Source organism: Sebastes umbrosus, chromosome 20 (assembly GCF_015220745.1).
Source record: "Sebastes umbrosus isolate fSebUmb1 chromosome 20, fSebUmb1.pri, whole genome shotgun sequence".
Taxonomy (NCBI): domain Eukaryota; kingdom Metazoa; phylum Chordata; class Actinopteri; order Perciformes; family Sebastidae; genus Sebastes; species Sebastes umbrosus.
In genome coordinates this window covers 12,730,980-12,758,976 of record NC_051288.1, presented here as the reverse complement: position 1 = coordinate 12,758,976, position 27,997 = coordinate 12,730,980, and the positions used below count along the sequence as shown (strand labels likewise).

The 27,997-nt window shown below is 40.8% G+C and overlaps 1 protein-coding gene across 13 annotated transcripts; it reads left to right on the top strand.

Annotated features, from left to right (window-relative positions):
- Nucleotides 1–416: 416 nt before the first annotated feature.
- mybpc2b (myosin binding protein Cb) lies at nucleotides 417–27,924 on the top strand. Of its 13 annotated transcripts, XM_037754285.1 has the most exons (33): nucleotides 422–559; nucleotides 5,937–5,954; nucleotides 7,668–7,691; nucleotides 8,548–8,571; nucleotides 8,706–8,726; nucleotides 9,404–9,424; nucleotides 12,563–12,586; nucleotides 14,533–14,601; nucleotides 14,693–14,841; nucleotides 14,927–15,044; nucleotides 15,156–15,207; nucleotides 15,440–15,499; nucleotides 15,604–15,767; nucleotides 16,005–16,137; nucleotides 19,553–19,677; nucleotides 19,798–19,903; nucleotides 20,490–20,659; nucleotides 21,001–21,166; nucleotides 21,297–21,403; nucleotides 21,503–21,532; nucleotides 21,633–21,775; nucleotides 23,535–23,694; nucleotides 23,773–23,877; nucleotides 23,986–24,174; nucleotides 24,288–24,422; nucleotides 24,652–24,819; nucleotides 24,970–25,058; nucleotides 25,460–25,655; nucleotides 25,817–25,956; nucleotides 26,084–26,243; nucleotides 26,390–26,526; nucleotides 27,294–27,480; nucleotides 27,785–27,924. In XM_037754285.1, the coding sequence occupies exons 1-33, from the start codon at nucleotides 538–540 to the stop codon at nucleotides 27,814–27,816; spliced, it is 3,444 nt and encodes a 1,147-aa protein (XP_037610213.1). In that variant the 5' UTR covers nucleotides 422–537; the 3' UTR covers nucleotides 27,817–27,924. The 13 variants fall into 13 exon arrangements, with proteins under 13 accessions (XP_037610226.1, XP_037610218.1, XP_037610223.1 ...); XM_037754288.1 differs by lacking the exon at nucleotides 7,668–7,691 and having other exon boundaries at nucleotides 423–559; XM_037754287.1 differs by lacking the exon at nucleotides 8,548–8,571 and having other exon boundaries at nucleotides 423–559.
- Nucleotides 27,925–27,997: the final 73 nt, after the last annotated feature.

The window sequence follows — 27,997 nt, the reverse complement described above, 5'->3', positions numbered from 1 at the left end:
AATACTTGTCTGTGTCTACCTAATTTTGGATTCACTTCTACAGCCATTGCAGCACATCTAGAGTAGTATCAAGTGAAAGAAACCACAAAGACCACTTGCAAATCCTGCTCTTAATGTGGGTCATAAGAGGTGATGATCAAAACATTAGTGTAAGTAGGCGTTACATTGTAGGCACTAGATAAAGTGTCAAAATTGAGGTACCTGTTGATCATCTCAGTGTATTCTGTATTTCTGCAGCAAACATTAGAGCTCAACAGGTTTAGTCAGTTCATTAATCTAAACATAAATGTGTAATATCCCTTTCGCCACCACGTAACCCTCTAGTCTCTCTACTGTATCACGCTCTCTCTCTGAGTGCATCCCTTTTTGAACTCCTTAAGGGTGTCCCCTGTGCTCCTCACTCACTGGAAGGGGTGTGGGTGACTTGAGTGCCAGGAGAGCTTTGAATAACAGAGAGAGAGAGAGGGGAGAAATAAAAGGAATAAGCACCACCAGCCCTCAGTCTTCTAGCAGCAAAGCGAAGACACAGGAATAACCATGCCTGAGCCAGTCCCTGCAGGTATGCAGATACTTTTTGTGAAAGCATAATTCATTGTAATTAGTTTGGAGATTGGGTTTGCAGTGGTAGTGTTGATGCTTGGGTTGCCTGGTTTGGTTGGCGGTGTATTTGCTTGCAATTGTTATATATTACTTATATATCTGAGGATGTGGCAGAAATTGATGGATTGTATAAAATGTTTGTGTTTTGGTATATGTCTAAGATCAATTCATTATACTTATGCATTTATATTAAGTAAAGTGTGTGATAAAAAAAAGAATAAGACGATCTGATTAAAAAAGTACATATATATTTGGTTTTTAAGAGATTAGATGTACTTGGAGAAGAGCATGATGCCTGCTGTTATGGTATAAGATACAAATAGATGACAAAATGTGGTCAAGATGAAAGTGGATTAGTTTAATGTTCAGCTTAATGTACTGGGGAGGCAAGATGAGCTTCAGGTCATCAAGTTAAACTCCATGCGACCCACATTAGTTGTTTACTGCAAAGGAAAACAAAAAATATCAGATGACCTAATCGCGACGCTTACAGTAACTGAAACGTGTTCAATTTCATTTTGCAGACAGTTTCGCATAAGACTTCCTAATTTGGGAGCAGACTTCTTGCACAGTGTGACAAAAGCTAGACATAATAAAATGCTTTAAAGTAAAATTCGATTTTTTTCCCCCGACATAACATTAAGTTAAAAAGTATGTATCAAAATGACAATGAACCAAAATATTTAAAATATGATCTAAAAATATCCAAAAGCGTTATTTTAGAATTCTTATAAGACTGTTTTACTTGTCCCTTGCTGCTAAAGAGTCACCTAGAGGCATTTAAATTAGTTGCTAAACAGATTGGGCATCTTGTGAAGATACACATTCTGCCTCTTTGGCTCCTTGTTGTTATCCGTCCAAAAAGGAATATTCGAAAGGTCATAAATAATCACATAAGCGGCTGCTATGACATCATCAGTATGTTATTGACATCAGCCCAGAGAGAGCGCCATCTCGCTGACTGAACTGGAAAGCTTCCACAAACAGTTGTGGTAAAGTTAACTACAGCAGGTACAGCAGGTTCGTAGGTGAACACGGCTGCCTGCAGCGATATCATGTGTATCAGTCTGCGCTGTGTGGAGGGCCAGCTTATGTTTCATGCTAGCTCCTGTCACTGACTTGCTTCATGTACTTTACAGTCGTTAAGATTATAATCACTTTTAATACGATATTCACAGTGGAACTTTTTTTATTAGGTTACTATGACTTTCTTTCCTTCATCTTTCCTGAATTACCACATGGAAGTGTTTGACACTTTTTTAGCAAAAGCCAACATCAGTAAGCAAATAAACATTTAAACAATTACATTAACCCTGACCCTAAAACCTGTATTATCATAGAAATATAAAAATGTAATATTAATAATTAAAAAAAGAATACTGGCACACAATACAAAGTCAAAGTTTGATTTCATATTATTTTTGCATTTTCTTTTTAAGATAAAAAAATATATATATATATAAAATAAAGCTTGCTGCTGAAAATCATTTTAAATATATTTTGATCCCCGACAAAACTCCCATTTGGCACCCTAGGGTGAATGCTACTTTCTCATAAATAGTTGGCTGTCCTTTGTGGAGCCGCCCGTCCTCCACCTTGACCCTGTCTGGCTCTAAATCACTGCAGTGGCAGAAACCTAAGATAAGTCACTGTCACGGTGGAGGGGTCCGTAAGAGGAGTTGAGTTTTACAGTCTAAGATTGTGGGAAGAGTGTCAAGCCTTTTTCAAACCCATCCATCTAATTTCTACACCGGCCGTGCTGTGACAGTGAATATAACAGGCTTTGCTGGACTTGGTAGCACATTGATCCTAATTCTACTGGGCACTATTTGGTTCTTTTTCTCTGTATCCGTCCCTGGGATAATCTTTTTACAGATCTAAGCTAGGCCCTTTTTTATTTTTATCCCAGCAACATAGCCAGGCACTACATTTATTCACCATATACAGCCGCGGAGTTAATCCGTGTAATATGGATACGATCACACTTTCCTTAGTGTATGTCTGCACCTCCCACTGCTCTGTCATTCCAAGCCTGCAAAGCTTTGCACATGGGGGTCAAATAACCAGCCGCTGGGACGACTCTGTGCGTCTTACTACAATCCTATGAAATACAAGTGGCATAATTTTTCCGCCTTAACTTACAGTCTAACACCACTTATTTTCCCACTCTATGAATTATTTCTGTATTTACGCACCAGATGATTTGAAAAACGTTTTCTGTGATGCTTCACTGAAAAGACAGACCCCCCCCCCCTCAGCTAACAGCTAAAAATACTCCGCAATAACCCCTGACCTATTCCACAGTTTTTTTATTCCTCATAGAGTTTCACGCACCCGAGCGTATCAGATTGTGTTATAAGCCTTGTGCAGTTCCATCTTAGATAAATCATTACATGTATGTGATCTAACACTTCCAACCAGAAAGTTCTCTCATGGTCAGCAGACCTGATGCCCCCTCCTGAATGTGATGTTGCCCTAACTCAATCAAGCTCATGACAGTTTACTAGCCAGTGGTTAGAAGTGACGGTATGAATCATGGTCAGAATATCTTTCATCATTGTGACCTGATGAAACACTATATAGAACCAAAGTTGAACCAAGACTGCTCTGTGAAGTTTATCCAATGCCCTAAATAACGCTGTTCATGTTTCTGAGGATACAAAACTCATGACATGAAATGATGAAATAATGAAGCTTCTCTAGGATAATAAACCAAGGTACAATCTGAGATGTAAAATATATACAGAAAAGCCCATCACCAAAAATCAAACAATACTGGAAGCTAGTTCCTACCTGCTGTCACCGCGACATTGATTGACACGTCTTTTACTACTTTTTGAATAATGGGTGGTTGAGACACACAAAATACCAGTTTTACATCTGTAACTCACACCTATCAATACCTTAATTAAGGTGCCTTAAAAACACTTTTTAAAACTGATAAGCCATCGCGACCCACTTCACAAAAGGCCTTACCTTTAAATCGCAACAATTTGTATTATCAGGTGATTATACACTAAAGAAAACATACTTATTAATATTATATTCCATTTCTGCAAATAGATCCCCCTAACTGTTACACACTGGTACTTTAAAAGACTATGGAAGAAATTCTGCAAATTTATTTGGCGACCTTAATAAAACCTCCTGCGACCCACCTGTTGGTCCCAAACCATCTTTGGGAACGACTGCCTTAAAATACTTTCAGTTTACAAGGTAAAGAAAAAATGGATTGGCCCTTAAAACCTCCTATCATTAGTAAATAAATATCAAGATGTAATTTTAAATACAAAGATTGTGTTAATTTGTTATTAAATATATCCCACAGCTGAGCCTACATTATCACTTTCTTTATTCAAATCGGAGACAATAGTGCATGAAAATTAAATAATTGGTCTATAAAAACATAATGCCAGTTTTACGTCAATAGGAGGTTCACACTCAGTATTGTCCTGTGTATCAATTAAAACCACACACTACAAACAGTTTCTTATGGCGGATCAAAACTATGAAATCGTGTCCTGCTTAGACATCTTCATAAACTTTGTTGTCTAAGGACACCCAGACATCTTCAAAGGTCTGATAAGGTCAGGTTGCCCCATATTGTTTTTTATGTCTGGGTCATTACACACACTGTAAATCACGCTGTCAGTGGTAAACACGGAGAGGTAAACAGTGTGAGGTGAAGACCCGCAGTACCTAAACTGACCTCGATAAAAATATTAAAGATAGAGGAACCACAAACACTACAAACATATGCTTAACTCATTATGCTTCCATAAATAAACCAATGGTAACTGTAGACAAATACAGTATATAATACTACAGAGAGCCTGTTTACATACACTAGCAACAAATTAAGGGACAAAATAAAAGAAAGAAATCTCCCCGAAGGAAACAAACAAACAAAAAACAAGCATATCTACTATTTATACAGCTACAACAAATCTGACAACTTTGCCAATACATGAAACTACAGACAATCTCTGTAGGGGACATTTAAGCAGCTGTTCAGAAGTTGATTACCCCACTTTATCACAAACTTGTTGAAGATAATCAAGCTCCTCACCCCAAGTGGATTGAGTTAGCAGATGCTGATGCAGATTTACGCTCGATGCAGGTGTTAAATCCTCTCACGGGAAGTGTGAATTATTTGCACCAAAGTCTTAGAGTTTGCAAATTTTCTCTTTTTGTACAGACAAAGTAGCAAGCTTTGTTAATCTTTTGTTACTTAGAGCTCGGAGATATATTCTAACTGTTATGTAAGAAGTCATATGGGTTAAACGCAGCTGTACAAAAATGCGTTTAGCCCATTTTGCTAATGCAAACAGCTGATATCTTTTTAGCATTGTATTTAATGCTAATAAGATATCAGCTGTTTGCATGACGGACCCGGGTGAGCCAAGTCTTTCTACACTGCTGTATGAGAAAGGATAAATAATACGTTATGTGCATTACGACAGAACAGAGACAAAATACTAATTATAATTCTCTAACAGCCAAGTCAATACAATGTAACTTTGTGACAGCTATTTTAGCACGTAATTTAAGACAAACCCTAAGTGACCAGTAAAGCAAGCAAGGTCAAGTGGGTCGACTATTCAAGGAAACTGTGCACAACTTTAAAGAACGTGGCATGACTTCAGGAAGGTCACAAGACACCGTCCGTGGCCTTTAGCAGCAACTGGCCCCAAGGGAGACACTTGAGGAGTCGGGTAAATTATATGTCTCTATTTCCGTTGAGAATTTCCTTTTACCAGATTTAGGCCTCAACAATTACACCCACAGCGCTCTGCACTTCAATCAAATTGACTGTTTGTCATCCTCTGCAGCTCCACTTTGGCCTTAGAAACATCTCTCGCCAATCGGCAAAGATGGTGCCGTAAATTTATAAAAATAAGATGGTGATGATATGATCCTCAAGTTACAGAAATCTAGGTCAAGATATCAGTTTTAAAGATTTGTGCCAGATGTTACGCCGCTTAAAAGAAATTTTGAAGATGGTCATTTTACAGAATGTATCCCCTTACGTGGTAGGTAGTATTTTATATTCATGGTCCAGGATTAATAGCTTCGCCATAAAATCAGATATACTCGTAACATACCTGAAACATCCATTTTATATAAAGCCATCAGTTTCAGACAAACATTCAGTTAGATATCATAAATCAACAAAGAGAAAATATGGTTCAGGATCCATCATCGCTCAAAATTATTTAAGATATAAGGGTCAACCCAAATTACGTTAAATGGATATATTGTTATTATGTCTAATGTATGTGCACATGTATACAAACAAAGTTTCTAATCATCTTCTTTTTCTGTTTAATTCTCAGATAAGCCGGAGGGGCAGGGTAAGTCGGATGCATCACACTGACTCGATTATAGCTCTCACATTTCCACTTTTGCTCACATATCATATCAACTGGTCGTGTCAAGCAAACGCAGGCTCTGACTTCTGAGGGAGTGTAATCAACCTGTTCTCACTCGCAACACGTAAAATATAATCTGTAATCAAATACAGACACTTGGCCAGTGCCATCGGCGTCTGATGCCGACGCACCGAGGCACCCTTTAACGTCTGTATGAGACGCACCGGGCTTTCAACTACATCCAATGTAAACCCATTCGTGTAATCATTAGATGATCAGAGCATATGATGTAATATGAAAAGCGAGAAAAAACATTTAGGGAGGAGGTCGGGGTGGTCAAACAAACACAGACTTTCACCTAGGAGACCACGGTGTGAAACCAGGTCAACGTTGACATATTTTACCATAATTTTAAGCGAACTTAAGATTTAATCGCGATTAATCGCATTATTGTCCATGATTAATCGCAAATTAATCGTACATTTGTATCTGTTCAAAATGTACCTTAAAGGGAGATTTGGCAAGTATTTAATACTCTTATCAACATGGGAGTGGGCAAATACGCTTGCTTCATACAAATGTATATATATAATTATTATTGGAAATCAATTAACACAAAATAATGACAAATATTGTCCAGAAACCCTCACAGGTACTGCATTTAGCATAAAATGATGCTCAAATCATAACATGTCAAACTCAAGCCCAACAGGCAACAACAGCTGTCAGTTTGTCAGTGTGCTGACTTGACTATGACTTGCCACAAACTGCATGTGATTATCATAAAATGGGCATGTCTAAAAAGGGGAGACTTGTAGGTACCCATAGAACCCATTTTCATTTACATATCTTGAGGTCAGAGGTCAAGGGACCACTTTGAAAATGGCTATGCCAGTTTTTCCTTGCCAAAATTTTGCGTAAATTTGGAGCGTTATTTAGCCTCCTTCACGACAAGCTAGTATGACATTATTGGTAACAGTGATTTCCCTAGGTTTTTTTTGTTTCATATGATGTCAGTATCTTCACTCTAGCTTTAAAACTGAGCCCGCTACAACCTAAAAATCTAAATCTAAAAAATGAATGCGATAAAGAAATTAGTGGCATTAAAACAAATTTGCGTTAACGCATTATTATCGCATTAACTTTGACAGCCCTAGAAAAAGACACTATGCATGTAATGAGCGTAAACTGTACATTTCCTGTGACACTTAATGAGCTGAAATTGACATGCTGCCCCTGACATGCCAAAACCGATGCTAGAGGGGTACCTAGAGCGGTATAGTTTGAGCCAGCCACTGATCAAGCTGCTGTATTTGATGAGTTGGGAGTGAGAATATGTTGATGTAATCAGCATGCACCAATTCTTTATTTATGAACTTTGAATTTTATTCATGTATGCCAGCATGCTATGTATGTTTCTATGTTTGTACCTTCAGGCATTTTCACTGAGAATATGTTGCACTGTACATTATCAGATTACTGAAGCTGTTTACTCAACTGTCTTCAAATGATGTAACATCACAGACCGCACTATGAGAAAAATGCTTTGGTTTTCGCAAGCCATTTTTGAGTGTGGTCGTGTGATACAGGTCTGGATTTAATGTGTGATACAATCAGTTTGATGTATTAAATGTGTTTTCCAAATGAGCTACCACGGTATTACTGTTATGTCTAACAACAATCCACTAATTTTAGCCCCAGAGGAGCCGACTGAAGTGGGTGAGGGACAATGATCTTCTTTTCTCACCCCTTTTTTGCGACTTTGAGTGATTCAGTGCATTCAAACAGTGTTAATGTGAGACATGGAGTGGGTTTGAGTTGAGTGTTTTGCATTTGAGCTAATCAGTCAGGGTAATTATCTGAATAATACAGAACAAGTGGTTTTGCTATACATAATAAGTTGAGCAATTATGGAGTCAAGACGATAGGCCTATAAGTCAATCACATCATATGAGACAACATGAAGCCGCTGAAGGGGGGTAATGCAATTATTATGCCACTTTGATTCAGCCTGTTTGCATTTCAGCTAGCCCCCAGCATGCGTCACACGTGAAACTACATCTCGATTGTGTGGTAACAGATTTTATTTCCTCGATTGTATTGTAATACGCCAAGTGATGTCATGCACTCTGCACACTCTGTACGTCATGTGTATCCCAGCATCATGTGAATCCATTTCTTTCTGTTTTGTTGTCGTGTGTTGATGACCAGTCTAATGGGAATTAATGTTCTTGTTTCCTTTTTGGTGTTGTTGAACCTGATTTGGAGTTGTTTAGCATGTTGGACTACAGAAACGATCCATATGTATGAGGCAGACAAGACGAGCCATCTGCTTGGATTTTAATATACACTGACTGACTGCAACTGGATGCATTTTCCACATCTGTGAACTCTCACAATGACCTCTGGGTTACATTTCGCTGCAGGCATGTGAAGTGTGAGCAAATATCTGCAAGTGTTCTCCCCGTTTATGTGTTTTGGTTGAGGTTATTCGGAGATGTTCCCAAACTGAATGTTGTCCAGGTCTCATCATCTTTCTGTTTCCAATCACCTAACCATGATTTTTATTTGCCAGCTGAGCCGCAGCCAGAGATAGATGGTAGGCACCTCTTAGTGTTGGGAAATAATATACACTTTCAATTGACTTTCTCCTCAGCTTCCTCAATTATGACTAGAACTAGTGAATAATTACAGTATATATATTGGTAGCTAACTTTTATTCATTTCCCTTAGATGAACTCCCTGCAGACGGAGGTAAGATAGAATCCTGTGCATCGAATTTTCAGGTTTAATATGTCCGTCTACATAATCCATCTAATGTATTCACATATACGTGCATAGATGTGCCACTCAGTGTGAAAATTAGAGTATCTGCATGAGGGTTGTATCTTTCAGGTTGGTCTCCAGGTGACTTGAGTAACGTGTCGTTATGTATTTTTGAACACCCAAAAAATACATGAATTCATATGCAAATTTAATGTCTTTTATTCAAATTAAAAATAATAAATATTCTAATCAATGATTGCTATGCTGCTATGTCATAAATAACAGACTATAGTTCACATTGAATGACCTACGTAGTGTGTCATCACAGGACTGATATATACATATACTGTAAAGTATATGGTGAGGTATGTGTGAATTTAGCTTTTGGTTTGGTTTTACAGTAGGTGCAATAGGCTTGTAGTGCATTGTTGTATTTCCAGGTACAGTAAACGAGCATATAATGTATTTTAAGTTTTGGTTTCTGTGTTTCTACTGTAAGTGTTGTATGTGTGTTCTTGTTATCTATGTATATATTTATTATTGCATGCAGTAACACTAAAAGGAAAACACTTCCATTGCAACTGTACGTCATCTCTTGTGCAACAAGAAGCATTTGCTTCCTAGCTGCTTTTTTTCAGTTAAGTTTGCTTCCTTGTCTGCAACAGATTCAGAAGCTGATGGGGATGGTAAGGAAAGAGCGACATTTTAGTGGCGTGTCCCTTGATAATTTACTTTTGCCCTTCCAAAAGTATGGTTTGAGTGTTTATAACATTATGTATATTTTTTTGTATTATGTGCTAGTCGAGACGTCACATAATATATGGAGTGTTACGTGGACCTGGGTCTATCTTATTATTTGAAATCTTTTGGACTACTTCAATTTGGACTGAAATTACGGCATGAAAAGTTGTTCAAATGGCTTTTTACTTTTTTGCTTTTTTAATTAGCTGGTTTCCATAGTTGAAAGCCTTCTTTGGCTTTTGTGAAAACACGGTTCCTACTTTGCTCTGTAGAGAACTATTACATTTTCTTTAAATTGTTGACTTACTATTACCGAAGACAAGTTGTATTGTTTAAAAAAAATCTTTCTCTGCTGTGGTTTGCCACAGAGCTGCTAGCGAGATCCTAAATGTAAAATGTAACATAAGTATGCAGGGTGGCTGCGCTGGCTTCAGCCCTCATATCTTACAGATCCCACGAAAATCCTTGCTAAAAATCCCCCTCAGAGCTTGCAGCTTCTTGCAGCTCTGCAGTAGTTGCCCTCAGAATAAGCCACACCTCAGGCCTATAACTCACCAGATCCTTGGCTGTGTTAAAGAGGAAAAAAAGAAGCTCTCATTTACAGTTTAGAGCGTGATGCTATCCTTGTCACATTCACATGTGTCCTCTACCGCTGGTACACCTCACTGACAAATTATGCTGTTTATGTTCTTTTAAAAATTCAACATTTGTTTCCCCGCGTGAAGAGTGCTGCCAATGCCATACCATCTGTGAGCTATGATACCAGCTCTCTTTTGCCTCTGTCCCTCTGGCAATTTAAACAATGAGAGTGGAAACACAGCTGTGCTTTCTGTGTGTAACAGTCATCGTGAAACAATGGCAGCTGTTGCTGTTAACATACCAAGTGTCATCTGATTAGATGACACTTTTATTAACATTATGCCATACTGGGCAAGCAGTGAGGTCATCCAAGATATCATAGTCAGCACATCAAAGTCGATGCCGCCAAACTGCACAAGGAAAAGACATACTGGGTCATGTCTCATCCTGAAGGCCAAAGGCCTGTAGATGGTTTACTAACTAAACCATGGTTGTGTATCACAGCCATGCAGTGTGATTCATAAGTCAGCTGTCCAAAAATGTTGGGATTGCACCACAACAAATTCAAGAGCTTTTATTCATGTTACAAAGCTGTCCTTGTCTGCCATGGTCTTTCAGGGACACAGCTCCCAAAGCGATGTATTGGATGCTCTATCTGGACTGATTAAGGCTAGATCAGATTGGAGAAAGGGTTAAGCCACCCGCACATGATCAGCGGTAAAATCGCTCTGCGCCTGACTGTGCCATTGTTTTCCTGTGGGAAGGGCAGTGCCGCCCGACTGGAAGCGCTAACTTGGCGCTTTCCACCGAGCGCTGCGCTCAAAGTTCTAATTATTTCAACTTTTACCTCGGTTGACGCTGACCTTTCAAAGCGCAACCGATGTGATAACAGCTGCAACTCTTGTTGTTGCCTGGAATCTGTGAATGGCGTTCCTTGCACTCTTTTTTGGTGACATATTATACTTGCTTTTCCCCACTTTGGACACCTGAGATTTGACCAGAGGCGGTAGTGCCAATTGACAAGTTGCAGTCGCTGAAATATGGCCTGCCGAGCGAACAGAGAGGTCAAGCAGCCGGGGTGGGTAAGGTCAGTAAATGTTAAGTTTGATTACTGCCCTGGATGTCACGTCATCCATAAATTCCCCTTTGGAATGAGTCCTGTGATGTTGCCCAGAAAGGGAAGAAAGGTATACTGTTCTGCAGATGTTCCTGACGGAGCTCAGCATAAGCTGCGACACATATAGTGGCAAGAAAAGACAAGCACGGTGGCAGAGCATGATTAGAGGAAAACTGGAGCATGAAACAAAGAAGGAAAAGAGCTCAGCAAGTGGAAACTCTGCACAATAGAAACACCTTGTGGTTGTCACTATCAGCCATGTGCCTCCCACAGCGGGAGCAGGGTTTCTCTTTTGGCAAGCTAGGTTTAGCAAAATGCTAATTTTACATGGTGAGGAGATTTAATTCAACATTTTAGCAAGTTGGTAGCAGCATGGCTAGCACGCTAGGTTTAATCCAAAAACGGCAGCTGAGGAAAGTTCAGAGGGAAACCTGAGGAGACTTTTCTTTGGTCAGCCTGGTCTAGATGGCACGCCATCCATGTCCAATTTTAGCTGTGAGAACAGATACACAAACTAAACTACCATTTACCTTAGTTCAATGAAATCATGGTGAGTTACTCTTGGGATATGATTTGAATGACAAAAAATCATATATACACCGTGTGGGAGGACATTTTTACTTTACAGTATACACAGAAGCCATTGGTGCTGGTTTGATTTTTCATGTTTACAGAGTGGGAATGGCACCACACTGAGATTGCCGACTGTGCGTCTATTGGAGTAGAATTTCTGTGTGGGAAGTGCTTATCATTCCAATGCTGTTTTTAAGGCCATACCCATGGGGGTATAGTGTGTGTGGGGAGGGATTATCATCACTTGGCCAACTGCGACTGTTTTTGGGGCACTTCTTGCACCAGTATTTGAAACGTTTTGAATGTTATAAGAGCATAAATGTACAGTTTGCCTAGAGTCGCATTAGTTTTAGGGTATCTTGAGAGGGAAATGCGGCAAACTTTGATACAAATTATTATATTCATAACATGTTGATGCCCTAAATAAAATTTAGTCACACTTCAGTGGTTTATTTAGGCGGCCTGGGGTGCACATCTGTATGGGGTAAAGTAATTGCCTCCTTTGAGACAAGCAGCCTTGCAATATCAGTCCAAAAGAAGTAATCATGGTGATTTCAATCTATCACGAGTTTGGTGATTAAAAGTGCAGTAATCAATGCACTTGATTACTTTCAGTTTTGATTGATAACAGTCACGATTTTGATTCTGTTTTGGTTTGTATTCACGGTGTGATGTATTAATGTAATAATCATTCTGTAATTGCTGTTCACTTGCCTTGTTTTACCTCAAAGAGTTTACACCTACTTATGGTACAGTATAAACGCAAATGATTATACTTCCATCTGTTCAAAATGGGAATGTTTGTCTTTCCCAGCCGAAGCAAACCCCGCAGAGGAGGGTAAGGGCAAGCTGGAGGCACAGTGTGGGACTGTGACTATCTACTGCATGCTAATGTGACGTTTTGAAATGCAGATGTATGCGTCCTATGTGTTGTTATGTATCATCACGTCAAGTGAAGATGTCAACTGCTTGGATTTGTTAAGCCAAGTATAAACCGAGGGATTTTTCGAGTTTCTAAAACTAAACAGGGACTTGCACTGTATAGTATGACTTCAATTAGATGCTAATGTTAAGTGGGAGTATGCATTGTTTACTGGTTTGCACCTTGAATGCTAAATCTTTGACATGGATAGCAAGTGCTGATGTATTAAGGTCAACAGGTGCTCTTGATCTTGCTAGAAGATTTATACTTAGCACAGTGAGAGTTCATTAAGACATTCTGGACCTTATAATTGGTTAGGAAACTTTGCTGAAGCGATTATGTGTCACTGGAACTTTTGCTTGCCTGAAAACATGAAAGACATCCACATTGCATTCTTGTTCTTGTATGTGTTTGGATCTGTGGACATGGAGTGTTTTACTGGTCAGATGACTTTGTGTTCTGAAGCATTATATATGTTCAATGTCTCGTGTGCTGCAATTATTTTTGCTACTGTACATACAGGACAACAATGGGATAAAAAAAACTTAAAACAGAGTCCATATAAAAACTTGTGATTTTGGACCTTTTTTTCCATGTGAATGACTTACAAAGTAAAAACAAATAAATAAGATAAATATCGCTGCTCTACTGGCAATTTCCATACAGTACAGCACAGTAACTTATTATACAGTCATTTATCTTTTACTGTTATGCAAAAGCCACAAAACAATAGAGAGAAAAAGCCAGAACATGGCTAATTGTGCTTAAAATCAAGTGTAAAACTGCAGGAAGTAATTACATTTGTGGTAAGAAAAACACTAAACACATTTGTTAGGAAGATAAGCCAAACAAACCCTAACTCTACAATGATACAACTGCTTTTGTTATATAGTTATTATATAGCTTTAACAAAATGCTAATTTGTGATTTGACTGAACACAGAGCGCTACAGGAATGAGTCCTAAAACTCGGAAATTAGTTAGCATTTTAGCACTTCAGGTTCCCTCGTCTCGAAGTCAATGGGTTTTTTGAATGTTTTTTTAAGTTAGATGCCTGAAATAAGGTCTGTGGTTTACACAAGCTTAAGAGGTTTTACTGTTTTGTTCTACGATATATACGTGAATTTTGAAGCCTTAGTGTTTTAAAAAAGGAGGTTGCTAACAAGTGGCTAAATGAGACTACTAAATTTCATCACGCCGGCACGTCCGCCTTTACAGTCTCGTTGTGTATACTCACGCTCATGCGACCGTGGTGTAGTTAGTTTTTAGCCTAACGTTAGCTTTTTACTTCAAGTGATTGCATTTACGATGCAGTGGTGTACATTTGTGGAGATTATCTTACGGAACAAAACGTGTAAATATCATAAACGTTTGTTTGCCAAAGTGCTTATTTTCTCCAATATTCCAAAACCCAATGGAAAAATCCCATTGGCTTTTTGTCGAGGGAACCCAGGGCGATGCTAACCTCAGGGTTGGCCTACAAAAATACGTCATCCCTGCACCACTCTATTTGGTAATGATAATAACTTACAGTTAGAGTTACAATGCCACATTGTTTTTTTATGTCAATATGTTGTACATATAAGCTGTTTACTTGTCATACTTCCTCTTGTCTTTTAGTCCTTTTAGCCAAAATGGCTGGTGTTGGTTTCTAATTTAGTGTTTGCTGTGTTTTTTTATATTTAGGCCTACTGTATGTGCACAGTCTGTGTGATTCAGAATTTTTTATGGTTATTGGTAGAAACGTCTGAGCATTTCACTGCCCTTTGCACTTCGGTTTGTTGCACACTGTGGATGTTACCAATGCCGTTGAAGGGCTTTTTTCCAGAGTAAGTGAACTAATTTCTTTCTCCTTCTTTTCAGAGCCCGGGTCGACCGAGCTCAGTGGGCTTTTCGTCGAGAAGCCACCAGAAAGTATAGTCGCTGTTGCAGGTGAGAAACGTTGTGAATAGATGGATGACAGAAAACGGTTGCAATCCATAACGTGTAACCTGATTACATAATTGCTGTTTGTGAATGGCAGGAGCGGATCTCATCATCATAGCCAAGGTTGACTCGACCACCCTGACAAGAAAACCCACCATGAAATGGCTGAAGGGCAAGTGGCTGGACCTTGGCAGCAAGGCTGGAAAACACATGCAGTTCAAAGAAACTTATGACAGGAATACTAAGGTTTGTGTTACACAGAGAATCTGATCCCCTTCCTTCAGAAATAATTAAGTAACTAAGAAGTAATTTACCCTTATCTCCCCTCCAGATCTATACTTATGAAATGAAGGTCATCAAAGCGGTCGCTGGAGATGCCGGTGGCTACAGGTGCGAGGTGACAGCAAAAGACAAGTGTGACAGCTCCCAATTTGAAATCTCTGTTGAGGGTGAGTGAAAATGGACCCTGGCTTGCTTAGGCTGCCACAGATTCCATACATGCTGATGTTTTGATCTGATCCAGCCCTAATGTGCGGTCTCTGCAACTTCTCTCGTTACAGCTGCACACCAGGAGGAGCAGCAGGCAGATATTTTGTCCTCCTTCAAGAGAGCGTAAGGGCACCTGGGCTTGCATTTCGGCCTGTCTCAGTAGTACATGAACGCGTGTGTGAATACACAAGAGGGAAAAAGCATGCATTAGACTATTTATAATGTCCGCGTGTGAATGTGTCTTTCAGCACAAGTGGTATATGACGTGGTATATAGCATGTCATGTCGGAAGGTATGCCTGATCTGGATTACACTGTATAGTTTGTATACTGTTTGTCTGTTTCCATGCACACAGGGATGCTGGAGAGGACGACGGAAGTCTGGATTTCAGTGCTCTGCTGAAAGCCGCTAAGAAGTGAGAAGCTGAGCGTTATTTGGTTTGCACACAATATAATTGTTTCCTTAAAAAAACATTTTGCTTCTCCAGTACCGATTACATACATTTCCCTTGACTGACAGGCCAAAGAAAAAAGTGGAACCAGAGATCGACGTGTGGGAATTGCTTAAGAGTGCCCATCCGAGCGAATATGAGAAAATCGCCTTTGAGTATGGCATCACTGACCTGAGGGGCATGCTGAAACGACTGAAAAAGATGAAGGTCGTCGAGCCCAAGCATAGCGAGGGTAAGTCGGGTCAAGTAAATTAAGGGAGGGGGAGAAGTGGAGGTGCGTTGAAGGCAATGAGTTAGGAGGTGAGATTTAACCTCTTGTCAACCTCAGGGGAGGTGGAGAGGGAAGCACAATAGGGGAGGGAAGTAGGCGAGAGAAAGGGCACCATGAAACCGGATACAGAAAATAAGAGGTTTTCATTAACTAATGAGTTGCTAATTCTTAATTTTTCTCTTTATGCCCGCAACCCAGCTTTCCTGACGAGGCTCGACTCTTGCTACTCAGTGGAAAAAGGCAAAAAGATTGTCCTGAGGTGTGAGGTGGTCGATCCTGACGTCCAGGTCAAATGGTTGAAGAACGGCCAGGAGATCAAACCCTCAGCCAAGTACATGCTTAAACGCATAACCACATGCACACACACTAATTATCCTTAGTTCACATAGACAATTTAAGGGTGTTTTTTTTTCACCGTGCTAAGCTCCATGCAAGACATTTACTTATTAGTCTGTGTTGGGCTGGATCAAATTAATCACCAAGCCTAGATGGACTTGACGGGCAGTGTTTTAAAAATACCAAGCTAAAATTATCTGTACCACAAACTCATGCTCAGAAACCATGCTGCCATCAACATGTTTTATTTTTAGGTGGTCATAAGGAGCTTCCCAGAGAGTTAAAGGACCAGTGTGTAAGATTTAGTGGCATCAAGTGGTGAGGTTGCAGATTGCAGCCAAATGAATACCCCTTTCCTCAACCCCTGCCTTTGGACATGGCAAGGGCTCATTCTAAGCAAATGAAAACACAAAGATTATTAGTTTTTCAAGTGATTATACACTAATGAAAATGTAACCACCTACACCCGTCACTCTAAAGATAGTTCAGAGCATCTAAGTAGGAAATAGAGGTTGAAATCAGTGAAAACAATGCTTAAATGTATTAAGTACCAAACTACCTGTCAAGTGCAGTAAGCAGTGTTACAACCAATTTCTGATTCTTACAAACAGTCCCTTTAACAGGTGAACCACCAAAAAAAAAAAAAAAAAGTAAAAATAAAAATAGAGACAAAAACAAGCAAATAAATTAATAAAATTAAAGTAAAATAAAATGAGTGAACTCAAAAGTCCTACCGTGCTCTTTTGATGACGGAGATGCTGGTTGAGTGGAGATGGAGATATTTCTGGGATGAAGCTGAAAAGCTGCAACTTGTGGATGAATTGCGGCAAATGAGACAAAAACCAGCCTGCAGACATGCAGGAGGACAGTTATTCAACACAAGTCCATCATAAATGTCCATTTGAGATATTGTTTAATAATTGCTGCTCAACAATGTCCTCGTTAGCTGCATGATATAGTATAGCAGGGGTCAGCAACCTTTACTATCAAAAGAGACATTTTAAGCACAAAAAAAAAAGAAAAATCCTTCTGGAGGCGCAAAACATTTGAGCATTGTGATGAAGGTAACACAGTTTATAGTCTAAGTATATAGTATATAAGTCTAATGCAGTGAGGGCCCAAATGCAAATGTATCAATTAGTAAAAGTATTAGGGCCACATTGAGGGGAAAAAAATAGAGATTTTGAGAATAAAGATAAGAAAGTCATAATATTAAGATAATAAAGTCATAACTTTACAAGAAAAAAGTCGTAATATTATGAGAATAAAGTCATAACTTTATGAGAAAAAACAAAATAAAACGTAAAATTATTATTTTATAATATTATGACTTTATCCTCATAATATTATGACTTTTTTCTTGTAAACTAATAACTTTATTCTCATAATATTATAACTTTATTCTCATAATATTATGACTTTATTCTCTAAATCTCAATTTATTTATTTTCCTCAATGTGGCCCTGATACTCCGTCGTACCGTCGTACCATAGACCTACAACAATGATAGATAAAAATGAAAATGTGAACAAAAAAAACAGTTATTCATTTCCACTAATTTTTTTATAAATCCACAGGGAGCCACTGGAGAGGAGCTATAGAGACTCATGTGGCTCCGGAGTTCTTAAAATCTCTGGGCGAAGTCGCAGCTCCTCGATCAACTCTTGTTGTTCAGTGTTAAACTTTAACTCATAAACTTATAGTTATTATCAGGCTGTTGTTACACCTGAACTCCTACAGGTCTAAACCGGAAGAAAAGATAGTGTAACAGAAGAAAGATGACCACTCCTGACAATTTTTGCGCGCTGAGGCAGAGTGCAGCAAAACTATCGACCTATTTAAAGGGACAGTAACATAATACCAATCTAGGCTTAAAGGGACTGTTTGTAACGTACACGTATAAATCAATATCCCATGTGCGCTCGCTTGTGGCTACGCTGTTCAGACTCACACTCCAACACAAACTACACGGAAGCACCAAAACCTCAAAGTTATATTTAGTGAAGCCCGTCTGTTAAACAGTGTTGGCCGCGGTCGGAGGATGCGGGGGAGACCTTAGCTTTGGTCTCCAGGGCCGGAGTCTCTGCTGTACTCTGTTCCTCTGCTCCACTGCCTGCCTGCCTTCCTTCATTCACACAGCGCGCTCGTTACTCGCTCAGCTCACTCCCCCTCTACACGTGCATGCGCGCACACTACACACTGCCGAAGAGTTAGTTTAGCTCTGAGAATATCTAGTGAATGTACAGTGGACGTTTGTGCAGAAATAAATGCTGCAGCTCCTCCAGAGCAACATAGGTTTCCCGTGTCTTGTGAAGTGATGGGGCTCCGCAGCGAGTAACTTTATCGTCTCCGACCGGCTGCCGGTGTCTCCCTCCGGCCGCGGTTGGGAGTCTGAGGCAGCAAAACTAGGATCAGCAGTGATTCATGGAGAGACCTTCGTCTGGTCAGCTAACATTACTGCCAAGCAGGTGAAATAGAGTGATATTGTGGTTTTAGCGGACGTGTTTCGCCTCACTTTTTTGAACGATGCTCGTTCACATTCAGTTAGCGCGTGCACACGGGCGAGCGCGAGCAACAGGACGCTGACTTTTGTTGACTTAACGGTCACAGGTGTCGCTGTTACAACCAATTTCTGATTCTTACAAACAGTCCCTTTAAACTACCCTGTTTACACAAACAGAAAAATTAATATAATATTCCTTTTCTTACCAATAGATCCGCTTAAATCCGACACACTGGTCTTTTAAGCAAGTCTCTGCCAAGGCATCTTATGCCTCATGTAAACCAATGCAAACGCCCCTTCAGGAAAAGGCACATCATTTCTTTAAGCACATAAGTTTGAAGGTCTGAATGTGAGAAAAATCGATGTCTCAGGTGAAAATGCATAAAAAAAATCCAATATTTCAAAAATAATTGGCAACATCACCTTAAAGGTGCTAAATGCGAAATTGGGGAGCATTGCCATTGCTTCCGCACGGCTCTCAACATGGCTACGGCAGCTAACGTGCTGACAGAGCTAACAGTGTTTAACTGAGAGGGAACTGGAGGGTAGGTGCTATGCAACGGCGCCGTTGGTCGGGAAGGTGTTATCAGCTGTAAAGCAGCCATGAGCTAGCCAGTGGGGCACGATCACATGCACGAACGTGCACAAACATGCACTAAAAGCAAGCGTGGTCGGCTCGGCTATGTCAACAAAGCAGAAAAGCTCGGATTACAACACACACAGAAGGAGAGCGACTTCATTCTCTGCTCAGGCAGACATTACTCTTCTTTATCTTTACATAGCAAATAGTTGTATTGTATAGAGAATCTTTAATTTAAGTTTTTCATGATCATTTGAGGACGTTTGTACTAAAACATGTCACTGAATTGATAAAGGAATACTTTTAATCTATTTGTCACTTTTCAAGGTACATTATGGAGTCTCTCGGGAATGTCAGAACACTTACCATCAATAGGGCGACCCTGGCTGATGATGCTGCGTATGAGTGCGTGGTTGGTGAAGACAAGTGTTTCACAGAGGTGTTTGTCAAAGGTGCAGCATCTTTTATTTTTGACAGTTCGTCAGCAATAAAACTCTGACTATAATTCATGTGACTTTGTAAAATATCCAGCTGAATTCATGAATGTTAACGTCCCTCTCTGCTCTGCCCAGAGCCCCCTGTGACCATCACCAAGCTTATGGATGACTACCACGTGGTTGTTGGAGAGAGAGTGGAGTTTGAGATCGAGGTTTCGGAGGAGGGCGCCCACGTCATGTGGTCAGTATATCTGTAATTTAGCAATATATAGGCTTAATCAAGTTGGGGATGATTTCAGGCTTTAATTCAATGCAGAATTAAAGCAGACATTTGTACAACTCAACTAGTTCTAGAGAAAGTCTGTCTTTGTCACATAAAAATGTTTCATAGAAATTTAGACTCTTTTCATTGTGAAACTTTGCACACTGTGGCTTTGCAAATAGATTATACATAAAGGTCGAAAGAACAAATAGATTAGTGAATGAATCAGTTAGCGTGTGTTAGGGAAACCCTTTCAAATTATTACAAGAGTCTCTCTGAATGTGCCTGTGTGGATTTTATTGGCCCATTGGAGATGTTTATCAGTTAGTGTGTGTGATTTCATTTCACAGATGAAAACATACAGTAGTATCTTTTATATAGTTCACCAAGCACAGACTTTTATTAATTTCCCATTGATGAATGCATTCATATTTCCCAAAACATTTATTTTAGCAGCCACTGAATATTCACATCAGACTCATGCTCACTGTTACTATATTTAGTATTAAACATTTAGCAGTGATGTGTTTCAAAGAGATGTGTTCATTTTTCTTTTATTGTCCAGGTACTTTGAGGACATAGAGCTTCACAAAGACAAGGAATCCGAGAAGTTTCGCTTCAAGAAGGATGGAATAAAGCACACGCTCATCATCCTGGAGGCCACGCTGGATGACATTGGAATGTACCATGCCTGGACAAATGGGGGGCATACCAAAGGAGAGCTGGAGGTGGAAGGTACCACTGGAAAATATTGTATTCTAATTTGTTTTTTTAATTAATTTTCCCTCTTTTTTCATTTCTTTTGTAAAGAATCAGATTACAGATTTTATTTTATATAGATTTATTATATTTAGTCTGGATTTTCTGTCATTTAAATGCAGTGCTGACGATGCAGCTGAATTTAACTGCTAGCCCGAGGGCTTAACGCCTCTCTTTACAAACAAACTAACAACTCATGGCAGTGGGTGTCAAGATGTTGCCGTCATGAACCTTATCCTCCCTTTCCTCCCCCTACCTTCACACGCTCTTCTCTCCCGCCTGAACTGCTCTCTTGTGGTTTACAATGTCTTATTCAGAAAAACAGCTGGAGGTGTTGCAGGACATTGCTGATCTGACAGTCAGGGCAACAGACCAGGCTTTGTTCAAGTGTGAGGTCTCTGATGAGAAGGTCACAGGAAAGTGGTACAAAGACGGCGTGGAGGTCTTGCCATCCGAACGCATCAAAATTACTCACATCGGAAGGTACAAGGACGTGAATGTATTCAAAAGCCTTTATAGGATATGTGTCATAACTGAGAAACACGCATCCTGCGTTTATCTAGTCTTTTTTCATCCGTCCCTTGCGTCACATCCTCTCTGTTGCTTGTTTCAGGTTTCATCGGCTGCTTATTGATGATGTGAAGCCAGAGGATGCTGGAGACTACACATTTATTCCAGATGGATACGCTCTGTCAATTTCTGCCAAACTCAACTTCTTGGGTGAGAATGAAAGAATGATTACAAAGGTGCTATCATGGATGCATTAATCATCAGCAGCCTATATAACATTGTCAACTCTTTTTTTCTCTCTCAATACAGAAATTAAGGTCGACTATGTGCCGAGACAAGGTAGGTATAGCCTTGAATTACCTCAGTTCACAAATACTCTTTTTAATCTTCATATCTCAAACCTAATTTTACACGCACTCGCTCTTTGTACATTAACCAGATCCTCCAAAGATCCACCTGGACACCACCGGAAACATGGTCTCTCAAAACACCATCATTGTGGTGGCCGGCAACAAGCTCCGTCTGGATGTGGAGATCACAGGAGAGCCAGCACCCACCTGTGTTTGGTCGAAAGGCGATCAAGTAAGGATGTGACAAGTTAAGGGTCACTATAGCGATGCAGCCACCCAGAGTTTCCCCTCCCAGCCGGCTGCCAGCCAACCTCCAGCCGCTGGGAGTCTCCCCCCTTTCTCCTCGTCCTGATAGGACTTTTCTAGATTCCACTGTAAACACGCTCATTCATTCAATTGCAGGGTGTCACCATGAGATGGCACTTCCTTCACAAAAACACACGCGTATTTATCAGAGACAAGTCATCCAGCAGACATAACTTATGCCTATAGTTCACAGACTTTAGCCCTGTATTTCTGCTCCCCAACAAAGCCCCAGATCAGTGGCAATTTGGAGTTGGCTCGCTGCTCGCACATCGGCATGTCTGAACTGCTCAAAGACACGAGCCAAGAGGCTCGCCGACATATTCCAGATATCTAGCATGCTAAATATCTGGACCTGTCAGGACTCCGGCCACGAGCTACAGCCAATGAGAGCGCGAGACATGGGTTGAGGGGAAACCTGGGGGAGGAGGGGTCGCCTGTAAAAACAGGAACTTACTGTATGTGTTGCATTTGCAACATGGAGCAAAGTTGTTACACCTTGAGGAATAAATAGTAAAAAAGAGTGTGGAAACAGGCTATTTAGTGAACACGGGCCAAAAACAACAACATCAGCAATGTGTCTCGCATATGGTATCACGTAATTTACCGTGTATTTCTCACGTGTGTTTTTGGGACAAAACGCAGTTTGGAGACCTCACCGGGGATTCCTCCAAGTGTCAGATCTTGTAGTGTGTGACCTAACGCCGTTCAGTCATGTAGTGTGAAAACCATAACGACTAAAGACGATTAAAGACTCCCGATTACAAGACAGCAAGTTGTGTAATATGAACAGTAGGCCACAGCGATCTGATGACTTTAAAAGTCATGTAGTGTGAACCTGGCTTTAGCTAACAAAACAGCCAACTTCAGTATGAAAGGAGAAAATCATGTTGACCACTTATTTATTCATGATGACCATGGCATCCATGATGTTGGAAGGTCAGCCTAACCTGTTTGTGGCCTGTTTTTTGTGCTCACTATCTCCTCTCCCTCTTTGTCTCTTTCACTGGGCTTCAGCTAAATGCCACCTCACCAGAAAACAAAACTGCTGTTCTGTTGAGATTTGACCCAACCAATGGTTTTTTTTGTGCCCTGAGGCAGTTAGGGGCACAGCGGTGCAAAGGAAAAAGACTATCCCTGATGTTTTTGGCGCCCTTTTTTGGAAACAGGATATGTCTATGCCCTAGTAGTGGATTAACTCCATGCTTCCTATTTTGCCTCAATGTCACATCGGTGAAATGCTTTGGTGACCACTGGTAAGTTGCCAAACTCTTCCTCTTGTCAAATGGCCCATAAATGCCCTTCTGATTGGCCCGAATGCCTCTGTGATTTGCCTCTCTGTGCTCCTCTGGGGTAGATTTAGGATGAAGCCTGTTTTTAACCTTGCTCATGGTACAGGTGCCCCTTTGTAATTTTCACCTTTCCACCCCAGAGATTCTTTGCCCAACCCTTGCTAAAGAAAAATGTGTGTGCATTTTAGTGTCACGTTTAACGCCACCCACATTTTGTGAAATTAAATGTCGTTCTTAATCACCCACTGACCCATTTAGTTAGGTCCCAGTGTTGTTTCCTCAAGGTGAAATCGCGGATTGCATCTTTAGCACATCAGACGTACTGTGACGATTTGAATTACTAGTGCAAAGCTTTCCCTTCATGGTGTTTAGAACACTGCTTTTCCTGTTTGTTAGGCAATTTCAAACACTGAGGGGCGCGTACGGGTGGAGGCCAGGAAAGACCTGAGCTGCTTTGTCATAGAGGGGGCTGAGAGGGAGGATGAGGGCAACTACACCATCTGTGTTACCAACCCAGCTGGAGAAGACAAGGCCATGCTGTTTGTGAAGATTGTGGGTGAGTGAAGATCTGAGTATAACGCAAGTATGATTTTAAAATTTTCCGATGGACGCACTAACTATAACCTTAAATTAGATGTGCCCGACCCCCCTGAGAATGTCAGATGTGAATCAGTGGGAGAGGACTGCGCCAGCATCCTTTGGGATGTTCCCGTATTCGATGGCGGTGCACCACTCAAAGGTAAAGGATGGATTTTGTCTTAACCTTTTCATATTTAATGGGCTGGGCATATATTCAGGACATTTATAGGGTTTCTGTGAGTCTTAAATTCTGTTTTTCCTCCATTAGGTTATCTCATGGAGAGGAAGAAGAAAGGCTCCACCAGATGGACAAAGCTCAACTTTGATGTATACGAAGCGACTACATACGAGGCTAAGAGGATGATTGAAGGCGTTATGTATGAGATGAGGGTGTTTGCCATCAACAGCATTGGCATGTCTCCGCCGAGTCTCACCTCCAAACCCTTCATGCCTATTGGTACGCATCACAGCTATGTTTTACTCAGTCATCCTCAGCTTCCTCCCTTGGTGCATCCCTCATCCTCACTCAACCCAGTGATTCTCTTGAGTCTCTCTTTCTGTCACCCTCAGCCCCAACTAGCGAGCCAATACGTCTGTCAGTGCACGACGTGACGGACAGCACATGCACCCTGAAGTGGCAAGCCCCGGAGAAGATTGGAGCCGGGGGCCTGGATGGCTACGTTATTGAATACTGCAAGGAAGGAGGTGACGAAACCAAAAACATTTGAGCATTCATGGACCAACATTCTCAAATTGTAACTTAAGGACATACAGTGTATTTGATAGCTGAAGTCAGTTTAAAAAATGCCACAAGTCATAAGAGAATTAATGTCTACAGTATAATACTGTAATAAGAGAACGAAAACATGACAAGTAACAAGATTCAAATCCCACTCACTGTGATTTACTGCATCTTAATTCTCTTTTATTTCAGAAACTGAGTGGGTGGTGGCAAACCAGGAACTTTGTGAGAGGCAAGGATTCATGGTGCGTGGCCTCCCCACGGGAGAGAAGATCAACTTCAGGGTGACGGCGGTAAACATTGCTGGACGCAGCCCTCCAGCGGTGCTGTCACAGCCCGTCACCATCCGTGAGATCATGGGTGAGTCAGTCAGGATTAGTTGTGAACAGACACCCGTCAAAGAGCACCTCATATTCAGTTAGGGCATTTTAGTGCTTGTGGACAGATGCTTAATAATACCATCTTAGTATAATGCAGTGTATTTTAATAAGATGTCTTTTCCTGCTTTAGAGTATCCTAAGATCCGCCTCCCTCGCGACCTGAGAACAAAGTACATCAGGAAAGTAGGAGAAAAGATCAACCTGACCATCCCCTTCCAGGTTAGAGACCTACTGGATCTGTTGCGTGTTTTGCATGAAGAGCTATTTTAACATCTACTGAAATATACAATATGATAATACTGTAAATACCAGTTGGAAACTGTTACATACTTAAACTATAACATATAAAGCCATTATATCTTAAAAGGGAGTCTGTTTACAGGTGTTGGGCAGCACTACTGCATATGTGAAAACATTTTATAAAGCCTTTTGAGGCTCCAGAGGGAGCTGCATTGAATAAAAAAACGACATCTCTGGTTCTGCTGCATCGGTTTTCATTATTTTTTTTTAACTTTCCATTTTGTCAGCTAACACATTAGAAGTTACCATCTACCACTTCAAAATAAAAGAGATTTTGTGCTATCATTTATCCATTTTGTGTGTTTTATTGTGTCGTATAGGGTAAGCCACGCCCTGTCGCAACCTGGTACAAGGATGGTCAACCCCTGGACGAAAAGATGGTCAACGTCCGTAACTCAAACGTGGACAGCATCCTCTTCATCCGCGCCGCAGAGAGAGAGCACTCTGGTACATACGAGCTGGTGCTAAAGATCGAGAACATGGAGGACAGAGCCAGCCTTGTCATCAGGATTGTGGGTAAGATTGTCAGGTCTCTGCAACTGGGGACGTCTGTTTCTACTTTATCTCTCAAGGTCTGCATTTCAGTGGAAACTGTTCATTTAAGAAATCGTTTCATTTGAAGAAAAACACACCTTGGACTATGTGAAATTCATCACAACTGAATTTATAAACTTCAGATAAACCTGGACCTCCTCTGAAGCTGCATGTGACAGAAGTCTGGGGCTTCAATGCAGCGCTGGAGTGGCAGCCCCCCAAGGATGACGGCAACTGTGACATTACTGGATACACCATCCAGAAGGCAGACATGAAGACTAAGGTGAGAGAGGAAGGTCTATAGGTCATCCCTATAGTAATGCTGAGATTACCTCCGGCCAGTGTGACTTATTCTATATGCTCAATTTGTGGTCTTAAATGTGACAATATCACATTTCTTCCCTCTCCAGGATTGGTTCACTATTTATGAGCACAACAGACGAACAAACTGCACATCTTCAGATCTCATCATGGGCAACGAATACATGTTCCGTGTCTTAAGTGAAAACCTCTGCGGCCTGAGCGAGGACGCGTGCTTAAGCAAGAACACGGCTGTCATTGCCAAAACAGGTGTGTGCGCGTACAGTAGAGAATGTGTGTGTTTGTAGAATGCATTTACACTATCATTGTTGAGCTGTCAGGTCAAATGTGCCACATTTCTGCTCTGATTTATGGGGGTTGACTAAGTTTGTCTGCCCTCCCACCCCTCTCCATAGGCCTGGAGCTCAAGTCAAACCCCTATAAGGAGAAAGACATGTGCTGTGTGCCCAAGTTTACTCAGCCCCTGATTGACAGATCTGTAGTGGCCGGTTACAGTACCGCCATCAGTTGCTCCGTCAAAGGCTTCCCCAAGGTACATACGCATGTTTAAAATAGCCTGTGGAGAGTGAGTCACAGGACAAGGCTGCCAGCGCCGGTTCTCATAAGCAAAGTAAAGAGGACCTATTGTGCTTTTGTGCTTTTTTTCTTTCCTTTAGTGTGTCATATCGTTTTTTGTGCATGTAAAAGGTCTGCAAAGTTACAAAGAGTCCACGCCAAAGGGAGTTACTCTCCTCCACAGAAACACTGCTCCTGAACTGTCTGAAATGCCTTGATTGAAGTCCGACCTTTTCTTCTGTAACGTGGTGATGTTGCCAAGTAACACATTTGCATAATACCTGCCTAAAGGCTAGTTTGGCACGCCCTCAAGCAAAGCTAGTTAGAGCGGAGCTGGAGCGGAGTCCGAAAAGTTTGTTTCAATTGACCAATCACTACAGAGTGGGCCAGCTGACCAATCAGAGCAGATTTTCGGGATGGGGGTGGTGGAAGAGGCTCAAACAGTGCGTTTCAGACAGAGGGTGAAAAAAGGTGCTGCAGCACAGCCGGTATGAGAAAAATAAAGTGTTTTTTTGAACATTAAAGCATGTAAACATGTTCTAGTAGAAAGCCAAAATACAAGTATGCACCTGAAAATGAGCATAATAGGTCCTCTTTAAAGTCTGGAGTTCGCTGTAAGAGGGACCAACAGTCTCCTTTCATATCAAACGATGTTGCAAAAAAAAAAAAAAACGTCTTTCTGTATTCTAAGAATTTGATTTGTTGCACCTGATTATTTATTAATTTGGCTCTTTCACGTCTCAGCCTAAGATCACCTGGAGGAAGAACAATATTATCATCAGTGATGATCCCAAGTTCTTGATGCGGAACAACCAGGGAGTGCTGACCCTGAACATTCGCAAGCCAGGCACCTTTGACGGAGGAAAATACTCCTGCGTGGCCGTCAACGAGCTCGGCACCGATGAAGTGGAGTGCAAGCTGGACGTCCGACGTAAGAACGGAGGGGATGAGAAAGGATGAGAGGGTGGAGGCAGATGGGAGGGGGAGAGATGACGGAGGAGGGGGGGGAGCGTTGGTAATTTGAGGGCAAGATGAGTTTCCTTTTCATGTGTGGAGTACAGACGATTATCACGTGGTTAGTTTTGATGATGTGATACACACTCGAAGCTAAAAGCTCTCTGTGTTTACAATGACAGCTGCAACAGAATTGAATTGTTTGAGCGTGGATATGAAACACAGCCATTCGATTCGGGCAACAAAATCTAACTCTCATCATCTGCCCTGTCATCCCACAGTTCCCTTGGCCATAGACGCGCAGAAGAAGTGAGACACCGAACAGCAAAGAATGTGAAATGATATGAGCCAATGGACAGTGAATATCAGTATGTAGAGCACACACTGTCAAGATAATAAAATATATGCCTGCTAGAAATAATTATTTATTTTGAATATGTTTTCTTAACACACAAACATAATTCATAAAAGAAGAAGAAGAAGAAGTAAAGAGC